General features: G+C 42.5%; 1 protein-coding gene across 1 annotated transcript; it reads left to right on the top strand.

Annotated features, from left to right (window-relative positions):
- Window positions 1–3,614: 3,614 nt before the first annotated feature.
- On the top strand, window positions 3,615–10,731 carry LOC128448162 (latent-transforming growth factor beta-binding protein 4). Its single transcript, XM_053430725.1, has 16 exons — window positions 3,615–3,833; window positions 4,296–4,430; window positions 4,531–4,591; window positions 4,675–4,854; window positions 5,404–5,523; window positions 5,986–6,126; window positions 6,393–6,518; window positions 7,024–7,146; window positions 7,421–7,543; window positions 7,748–7,870; window positions 8,768–8,890; window positions 9,253–9,375; window positions 9,623–9,748; window positions 10,054–10,182; window positions 10,309–10,401; window positions 10,514–10,731. Exons 2-16 carry the CDS (start codon window positions 4,305–4,307, stop codon window positions 10,729–10,731), a joined length of 1,935 nt encoding a protein of 644 aa, XP_053286700.1. The 5' UTR covers window positions 3,615–3,833; window positions 4,296–4,304.
- Window positions 10,732–10,798: the final 67 nt, after the last annotated feature.

The raw sequence follows: 10,798 nt of genomic DNA, 5'->3' as shown, positions 1-10,798 counted from the left end.
ATAAATAACCAGTGATTGAATGATTCCACTGATGACCTTACTTACTGTGTATTTCAGCTTTTTGCTTTGGAGTCCAGTGATATGAATGCTTGAATTATGGGAGAGCGTCGTCAAGCAGTTGCAAGATTAAAAATAAATGAATAAATAAATACAAAAATAAAATAAATATTTATACTAAGTTACATTTATTCAAATTTAGAAAATTTAGTCAAATTAATTTAGAAAATTGAATTGAACTCAAAATGTAAGTAATGTCAGCCATTTTGCGATGCACATTAAAAATTCTTACAGAATACGTAAAAATTCATCACTTTCTAATTTTCTGCAAATTTTTGTAAGAAATTTAGCATCTTAAAGCCCTCAAAAAGCCAATTCATTTGCCTGAATAATATTAATAATCCTTACAATTTCAATAGGGCCTCGCTGTCTGTCAGTGCCTGTCAGTGCTCGGGCCCTAATAAATCAACACACTAAATAAGTTAAATAAGAGAGGTAAATGCGTTTTAAGAAGTACGTGATGTGAAAATGTTGCTCATCCACCTGCATTTCATTTCTTTCTGAGTAGGTTTAATGGTCCAGTGCCTCTCGAGACTAGAAGAGAAAGTCTATTCAAACCTTAATGCACATGGTGTAAAAACACTTTTGAAAGTCAAAAGTTCAATCGAACGTCTACCATTAGGCAACAGCTGAAATTATATATATATATATATATATATATCTTGTCTCATGTGTATATCAAGGCCACTATGTTGATGCTCAAATAGTCTACAGTACCATTCTTTTCATTTCCATTATCCTAGATGTTTGAGGTTGTCTGAACATATATTTCCTTCTTGGGATCACAAGATGCCTCTTGTTTACAAATGCATGAAGAAAGAGAAGACAAACTAAAAGGAAGAAATCCACAATCAGAAGCAATTCTAATGAACTTACACTCACAGAACTATTACATATGTGTGAATTGACTCGATAAAGAGCTTTTTTCCCCCTTCTCCAAGAGTTTCTCAAGATATCTGGTTAATTTAATAGTTTCATACATAAACATCCAGCTTAATCTTTGCACCTGACCCACTTTCCCTAAATCAATAATCAAACAATCTTACAAAACGGAGCATTACGCACTTCCTAATGAACATGAATGTGATATCTAAGGTACACAGCTTCTTATTAGGCTGTAACTAAGATTTATAAGTGACTCATATGAACTCATATGAAAACTTGCTCAGCACATACAGAAATTAACTGAAAGTATGTCTACGCTTTACAGTGATATTTATTTATTTATTTATTCATTAAATCACAGTGAGGATCAAGGTGAAATTGAAAGGCCTCTGTTGACAGTGGTGTCGTGTGCAGCCCCAATAATAAATACATGTGTTTGTTTGTTCGTTTGTTTGCTTGTTTGAAATGAAAACCTGCTTTCTGTTGAGCTTCGATGATACACTGTTGAAACCACGTCACTGTCTATACTTAAAAGGTTAAATTCAATGCAGCGTGTTGTGTTCTGTTATGTCATGTGGTCAACTCCAGTCATTGAAAATATCATATGAAATCTAAGCATCTCCACTGGCCTCTCCCATTCAGCACAGCACTGAAAAGAATATATTTAACCTACATTAAAAAGTCTGACTGCAGAACCTTTTGACCTCCTTCAGTCAGTTTGTCAGTGTTTGTGAAGGTTTGTCACTGAAATAAAGAGTTTTAATAAGTCCTGCAGCAGTAAAAGTCACACAGTTACACAAACAAACCAACCAATGGAGGCAGCAGTGGGTCACGTGTGCTGCATGTAAAATAACAGTTTTTGTCAAGTGAGTTTGGAGCTTTGAACACAGGGATATAATGACTGTTTCTAGCTAAAGATCTAAGCTATTCAGGAATTTAATCTCATGTTGTCAGACACTTTTGAGCTCGGCAGGGGCAAAAACAAGCACTTTAGTGGACGTGCTTTGACGTAGACGAATACGTGAAGTTCTTTGTCCAGGGGAACATAAGGCCCTGGTTCATAAATCCTGTAGTTACACTTTAATACAAGAATACACCTTATAGCATGTTGTACAGTGCTTTGAACTGCATGGTCCTACAAATAATGATATGTTAAACTTTATGGTAGATCGCCTTTTGTGACATAATCTGATTAGCATTTGTATTTTTTATGTGTTCTAACTTCATCAAGAATAAAGCTTATACACATTTCTGTACCATCCACAGTCATCTTCTTAGATGACGTCTCTTTTACGTCAATGAAGCATTTGCCTTAAACTAAATGTTTAACCTAGTTGCTGCCAGACCATTGTTTTATAGTCACCTTTTCTCTCTTGTGACGTTTTGGATATTGTTGCTTTTCTTGTGCCTCTTCCTGTGATGTGTTAATGCCGTGTTGGAAAAAGAACCTGTTTCACTTCACGTCACTCTGGCTCTCGACAGCTGCAGTGTCACCATCAGCTGGATGTGGACCCTGCGGTGAAAGGTGTAAAAGTCATGAGAGTCATTGGAGGTGCATGCGATTATATTTATTCATAAAACATTTTAGAAACATCAGTGAGATTTGTCTTTTTTCTGAACATCTTGTGTGATTCCTTCTCTTTTTCACTGTGTGTGGAACGGTTGTTAAAATGCATAAAGTCATAATTATTTTTGAGTTTATCTGTAGTACAGAGTAAGCTTCTATTACATGACACTGTTATACATTATTCACTCTCGTTTTGTTTTGCTTTAACTGAGGTGACATACATGAAGCTTCCTCTGCTGCCTAGTATATGTCTATTTATATAATGTACAGAATGACTTTGTGGATGAATTCACAATCCTTCAGACCCCATATTTTTGTATTCTGGTATATTGAACCAATTTGGAAAAGGCCTTCTTATAAAGTTGACTCAGGTTATTTTTTTCTTGTGGTTTATTTATTTAAAAAGGAAAACGCACATTATTTGCATACAGACTTAAGTCCATCACCTAAAAGTGCCAGATTTAACCATGTATGCAGATTTCCATTTTCCATCCCTGGCAGGTTGATGGTAGAAAAAAATAACAATACAAATAACTAAATCAATGACATAACTGCATTGCATTTGAAAACATGAACAAAGGCCAATAGCGAGGAAGTCACAAAAGTAAAAGATTAGTAGAGAGACCGGTTTTCTTTGTTGTTTCCAACAAAACTGAAATGGCCTTGAGGGTCTTAATTAGACTTTAGAAAAACTATATTTACTCTTATCCCTACGTTGAACTTCAATCCCAAAGCAAAAGGAGTAGAAATCTACACATAGTTAGAAAATACTAAATTGAATTCAGTTTTTTTTTAACTGTAACATGAAATTTGCACTGGCGAACATATAATAAAATCAAACTTCCAAGAGTTGCACCCTGCTGCCAACATCATCATCATATCTCTTTGGAGATAATAATATTTCTTTGATCAGGTTTATGTTTCCCCCTTTTGAACTCTGTGGTAGAGTCTCTGTGACCTCGCCTGCTGAGTGGTTGTTCACCTCTCCTGCAGGATTCAGAGCAGGGGCACCATGCAACAGCCCCCCCCCCCCCCCCCTCTCTCTCTCTCTCTCTCTCTCTCTCTCTCTCTCTCTCTCTGTGTGTGTGAGAGGGGATTTGGGATTTGTGGAATGGGACGGTACTGAACAGGATGTGGAGTCACTGCTGTGGTGAACAGGGCCCCCCCTCCTTTAATAGCACAGAGCTGCTTTGCGGCTGAGTGAGTGTGACTGTGAGTCCACATCTGGAGAGGTTAGAAGAGTGACTCTTTCCTCGACATCTGGAATTCTATTTGTTTCTGTTTCCTGGAGCCCAGATTCCGAGTGAGAGTGCATCGAACCCGGGTAAGTCGGCTCAATCGAGTGTGTTACTTTTACCGCGCTTCACTACTCTTTAAGTTAGTCCCACACAAGTCTCTCTGCTGTCTTCACAAGTATACAAGGTTCCACAAAAGGTTTTCAGCTACTACCTCTTTTCATACATTACACTAAAATGAGACAAAATCCAGCTGACCATATCTAAAACTGGTGTCTGCACATTTAAGCAGCTGTAAGTTTCTTTTGTTCTGTGCAGACAGCCCAGGGGGTTGATGTTCACTTAATAACAGGGTGCTCTTACCCCTCTGTTGATTTGCGTGCCTGGACATGCACTGTGTGACTTATGTTGCTGCTGCACACACACAGTCCACATGGGTGGGATTTCCCTGTTAAGTATTGAAGCTCTCCTTTCTCAGTCATTGATCTCATTGATCTGTTTGTCCCTGCTAACGATGGCTCAGTCAAAGCACCTCCTTCTCCTCCACACAGATTCAGGTGATGACTCTCATCTGGACCCTCCTGTCAGCCCTGCTGCTGGGTTTGTCTGCGGCCGAGCCTCTGAGCAGCCCTGAGGAAAATGCAAATGAGGTCCTGAAGCACACAGAGGAGATCACACAGATCCAGGTTAGTGGGCGAGGAAATTCCCTGAGAATCTGCAAAGTTACACATGTTCCTTTTTGGGGGCGACGCCATCAAATAAACTCCATTTCTGGTTCACAAACAGGTGGTTGAAAATGCAATCGGATATCTCAGTGAACCGACGCCGAGCAACACGCCCACCACGTGTGAGTTGTTGTTGTTCTGCATTTTGTGTTGACTTCTTTTTCAGTTTTCTCCCTAAAATTGCATATTTTTTCTGCTACATTAGCAACTTTCTTGACAACCACAACTTCTCCGAGCTCCAGTCCAGCCCCTCAGTGTCCAGGAAACCAGGTTCTGCTGGAGAGCAGCTCTGGATGTGGCTGTCCTGCATCTGGCATGGTGAAGGTTGGTGACAACTGTACCTGTCCTGAGGGCTTCACTCTGGACGGAGCTGCTGGGTGTGAAGGTGAGGAGGGAGAGAATCAGCAGCAGAAACCAGTACAGCTGGACCACAAGATAAAGGAAATTCATATTGGTTAAAACTGATGAATGACTTATTTAGCTCCTGAGTGAAGATTATGGTTTTAAATTCTTCTTTATGACAAAACACTTGATAAACAGCAAAACATTATGCATTCAAACCATTTACATCATATCTAGTAAAGACATTGCACTCTGCATTTAAACCATTTACATCATATCTTGTAAAGATATTGACGCAGTGAGTGAACAGGCAACAGACAAAATATTTCCAAAATGCTGCTCCCCTAAGAGAACGTTCACTTTGTGTAAGGATGTTGTGGGAAATGTGTTTTTAATGTGGAGAAAGAAGCCGGCCATTGGAAAAAGCTAAAACAACTTTCCCTCCAGGAAATATCCGTTAATATTACAACGCTATAATAAATATTGTTCTTCTGAACAGCACCTGTTGCTACACGACACCAGAACATGTTTCACATTTTTCATGTGCAACACAGTGCCCTCAGTTCAACATTATTTTCACTCTGCTCCACAGATATTGATGAGTGTGAGGGAGAAGGACCATGTGGTCTGTATGCCAGCTGCACTAATACCCCCGGCTCCTACTCGTGTAGCTGTCGCCGTGGTTACCTGATGGGTGCTGGAGGGTGCCAAGGTTCGTCAGTACTGTGTGTGTGTGTGTGTGTGTGTGTGTGTGTGTGTGTGTGTGTGTTTGTGTGTGTAGTAGAACTTGGCATCTATGGCTGATAAAATTGGATGATATGAGCCAATTACTTACACACTGGTATTGGCATGTTTACATCTTCAGCAAAAACGCATTTGCAATTTCAAAAAATCTAGCCTCAATTACAATATTTGTTATAAAGGTTTGAATATGCATCTCAGGAATCATGACATTATCTAAATATATGCATCAGCTGATGTCAGTATCAAAAAAGTTTTCTCCCTAATATCGGCATCAGCAAAAGCCATATTGGTTTGACTCTAATTTGTGTGCAGAAAGAATGTAGGGTATGTGTGTGAGAAGATTGAAATGAGAGTGTCCGAGATGAATCCGTACCACACATCCTCTGTTGTGTGTTGTTTTTAATGAATGTGTGCCTAATGTGTCCTTCAGATATAGATGAGTGTGCTCTGGCTGCAGTGACGGGTCTGCAGGCCTGTCAGGGGGAGGCTGAATGTCAGAACACCCCTGGTTCCTTCACCTGCTTGTGTCCTGCAGGATATGTCATCGCCCTCAATGGAAAAAGCTGCGTGGGTGAGGCTGATGTTGACATGTGCTTTATGTGACTGTGGGATATGGATCCACAGTAGTTGCGATTTTAGTCTCTATCACTGAGCAAGAATCGGAAAACAAATTTAATGAGCAGTTTGCTGTTCTCCTGTTCAAATTTGATCAGACCACACAAAATCTTTTCCCCAAATTAAACCACAACTAATAAAATGTGATGGTAACCTCCATGACTGTCAAACTGATGAATCCTGTTTAAAGCTTCTTGCTGGTTGGTTTCTCTCTCACTGCAGATGTGGACGAGTGCAGCTTCGAGGAGCTGTGTCGCCGGGAGCTGGGAAACGTGTGTGTGAACACTCCTGGCAGCTTCACATGCCGGTGCCAGCCGGGCTTCCAAGCGGAGGCGCCCGCCTGTGTCGGTGAGTGGAGCCTCAGCACAGCAGGAGCAGACCGAGGGTCAGATCTGACCTGGTATTAACACGTTATTTCATGTTACACCGAGATTGCCCCGGAGTCCATAACTCCAGCTGACAGGAAGGAATTCTTTGCAGCAATAGTGAGCTTTAATCTGCTGCTCTGCCTCCAGCCTGCTTTGTTTGTCTCTGTTTTTGTTTGTCTCTGTTTTTGTTCTCTCAAACCTTTTGTCATCAATCTTCCAAGGACTTATTCCTGTCATCGGTAAATCGTCCCAATTCTCTCTAATAAAAGAGAGCAGGGAAAAGACAAGATTTCCTTGTAATTAGACGCTTCTCATTGTGTTGAGGGGCCACATTTCACACCACTTGAGCCTTATAAGGACTTGATTGAGGTTTGGTGACATGAGACTACTTTAGTAACTGAAATTGAGGGGGGGGGGGATGACCTTGACAATAGAATGTATCATTATTTATTAAGAACCACTCCCTCTCTGTCTCTCTGTCCCAGATGTGGACGAATGTGCGGAGAGTCCTGCGGTGTGCGATGGTCAGGGTGTGTGTGAGAACACGCTTGGGAGCTATAAGTGTGTTTGTCAACCAGGTTACCGGGGAAACGGCACACACTGCGAAGGTAAGCAATTAGGGCTGACGTCGCTCCCTGGGAAAACTCTGTTTCAGCTTCCTTGTGTGTGTGTGTGTGTGTGTGTGTGTGTGTGTGTGTGTGTGTGTGTGTGTGTGTGTGTGTGTGTATGTGTGTGTGTGTGTGTGTGTGTGTGTGTGTGTGTTCTAATCCTTGTTTTTATGTCTTCCATTAAAACTGTCCCGGATGGGGCATAGAAAAGGGCTGAGTGTTGAATCTGATTTGAAAGAAATTGTAAATAATAGCATGTGCTCTTTCTTTCAAGATGACAACGAGTGTGCGTTTGGTCGTCACGGGTGTGACACCAACGCTCGGTGTGGCAACATCATTGGCTCGTATTTCTGCCAATGTTACCAGGGCTTCAATGGGGATGGATACTCTTGTTTTGGTGGGTAAGCAGTGAGTATGTGTGTGTGTGCTTGTGTGTGTTTTTGTGTGTTTTTCCATGTGTGCGTGCCTCAAGTGGGGCTCAGTATCGTTAAGTGTCTGCCAGCGATCCTTGTGATCATGTCAACAATTATTGGTGTGTGCCAGCAGCGCTTGGCCACATGCTCACCAAACACCAGTCCTTTAGGGTTGTCCTTGTTTACAGACATTGATGAGTGCGCACTGAACAACGGACACTGTGAACACAACTGCACCAACGAGGCCGGAGGCTACAGCTGCCAGTGTGGGTCCGGATACCAGCTGGACCAGGAGGGACACAACTGCACAGGTAAAACACAGGTCAGCTGTTGAGCCATTCACAGAAAGCAGCTGACATTAAGTTGTGCAGACAAAACTGTCAGTATCATCGTCTTTCCTCTATAGAAAATATGTTTTGGCCAATACCTCATTAAATGATGGCATTCAGGCGGTCCGCTCCTGTTTGCCAGATCTGGGCCACAAGTAAGACATAGTACAACCGCATGTCAACCAAAGGTCACAAAGGTTGTTTACAATTACTTGGGCCATATTCACCATCTCCAACATGGGCCATTTTAGGTTCACATCCAGATTACACCTAGCCTAGAGCACCAAGGCACTGGTGCTGACCTGGGAGAAACTTGGGTTCAGTGTTTTTCCCAACAGCACATCGACATATGGACGGGAGGGATTAAACATCAGGCTGTGGTTAGTGGAGGACCTGAGTACCCACTGTTCCTCCTCATCCACAGCTGCTCAGGAGGCTGTAGAAGTACCATTCCACCGAACTGTGCCTATATGAAGGCACAGTAGTTTAGATGTGTCTATACAGCAGACACACCATAACCAACTGTAATTACCTTCGCAGCCTGTGGAAGAATATATATTCTCTATTCTGCCTCACAAGAGGGGCCCTCATCCCTGTAGTCTGCACTCAGGTGGAGGGGACTTCAAAATCACTCTGCAGCTCATCACCAGAGGGCAGCAAAGAGATCATGTCTCCCAGGACCAGAGCATCATACTCAAAAGTCAGGGATTCCTATGGTCCCTTAAGGCAACAATCAGTTTCCCTGTTGCAAACCCCACACACCTGGTCCAAGCCTCTCGAAACAAGTGCTAACTTGAAATGCAAACAGCTTAAACTGAATGAGCTCGAACACAGAGCCATATTTGGTTTTGAGTTAAACACATGTTTGTGATTCCACAGATGTGAATGAGTGCTCGACGCTGAATGGGACCTGTAAGCACATATGCATCAACACTCTTGGATCGTTCCAGTGCTCCTGCAGGCCTGGCTACCAGCTGCACATCGACCACCGCACCTGTGTGGGTCAGTCACTCACCGACACTCTGTCGTTTTCCTCTGCTGTTTACAAACTCGTTTTCTGTCATTAAAGCCGTATGAACATTGGCCATTTAACAGAATACACATGTCTCTGTGTGTGTGTGTGTGTGTGTGTGTGTGTGTGTGTGTGTGTGTGTGTGTGTGTGTGTGTGTGTGTGTTAGTTTAGGAACATCTTTACCACATGGAAATGACTGGGTCTCCTAGGAGAACATTTTGTAAAATGACATGAAGCCAGACTCAGTTACGGACATCTTGCACAGGAAATGTACTGTGTCCTCTGTCTAAAAACATGTTTACCTTGTGTGTCTGTGTGTCTGTGCGTGTGTGTCTGTGTGCATGCACTCAGACATTGATGAATGTAAACTCCAGAACGGCGGCTGCTCCCACTCCTGCACCAACTCTCCAGGAGGACATGATTGCCACTGCCCTCCCCCTCTGCTGTTGGACAGGGACAACCACACCTGCAGCAGTAGGTCTCTCAGTAAACTGTTGACTGCTGTCAGATTATTTTTTTAAATCATATAAAGAAAATTCACCGATGTTTGTTGGCTATAAAATAAGACAAATTAAATTGTGGGAGTTTTGGTCACTTTTACTTGACAGATTAATCAGTTATCGAAATAGATGCTGATCATTCATCTATCGATCAACTAATGCAAACCAGTCTTTTCAGATGATGGATATATGTTGAAGTAATTTCTTAATTACCTGAGCAGATGTTTCATCTTGTAAGCTGAGAAATGGCGGCTGTGACCACGTGTGCGCGGTGGGGGCTGAGGGCCGCGTCCGCTGCAGCTGTGGAACAGGCTGGAAGCTGGGCGAGGACCTGAGGAGCTGCGTGGGTGAGACCTCGATGTCACTCCTCACACCGGCACCATACCTCTGTTAACTCGCTGCTCGGATCGTGTATATTTAGAGTTGTCGCTGAAATGAAGCTGTTTATTTATACATCTTATTATATTTTTGAACTCAAAGTTTTGCTAGAATCTCAACGACTTTTAAGGGAACTAAAATGAAGTGATAGAAACTGAACAGTTCAGCCAGGGCCAAGATTTCTTTAATCGTAATTTGATTGCCAGGCTTCTGTGGACGCTCGGTCCAGACGTTTCCATCTGTGTAACTTTCTCTCCATGTCCTTTGTCATGAGATGTGAATGAGTGCGGGGACTTTACAAACGGGGGCTGTGATCAGCTCTGTGTGAACCACCCTGGTGGGTTCTACTGCACCTGCCGGGACGGGTATGAAGCTCGCACCGATGACCTCACCAAGTGCCAGCGTGAGTCCGTCAACTTACATTGGTCATCACAAAGAATCAGGCAGATACTATCATTAAATGTAACTTTTTTTTAAATATTTTCTTTAAATTAAATCTATTAATGCTTATATGACTCTGCTCTTCCAGCTGTGTGTGACCCTAGCTGTCAGAACTACGGTGTCTGTGTGGCTCCAAACAGCTGTGACTGTCCCCCGGGTTACCCTGGAGTGGGCTGCTCCGGTAAAAACCTGCACTGCTCTACATGGGGGATCATAGGACCCTTAAAGGGAGCTAGTATGATTGATAGATGGATGAAATTGAACGAAAACCATCTTTGGTGTGTGTGTTTCAGCCATGTGCTCTCCAGCCTGTGCCCATGGAGGAACCTGTATGCGCTGGAACAACTGTTTGTGTCCCCCCGGCTGGACCGGAGCAGGCTGCCACACAGGTAAACCCCCTCTGACACAAAGGTTAATGAAGAGTGACACACACTCCAGAGGTAGTGTCACTGTCTGCAAACACAGAGATTGGTTTCAAGGAAACAAAAACAGACAGCACAAAAAACACTGATAAGGAAGAAAGTAATATGACTTCAGGATAAAGGATGAAAATCATATTCATTTTCTTCACTGCAAAC

This window comes from Pleuronectes platessa, chromosome 9 (assembly GCF_947347685.1).
Source record: "Pleuronectes platessa chromosome 9, fPlePla1.1, whole genome shotgun sequence".
NCBI classification, from domain to species: Eukaryota; Metazoa; Chordata; class Actinopteri; order Pleuronectiformes; family Pleuronectidae; genus Pleuronectes; species Pleuronectes platessa.
This window is presented reverse-complemented; position numbering and strand designations above follow the sequence as displayed.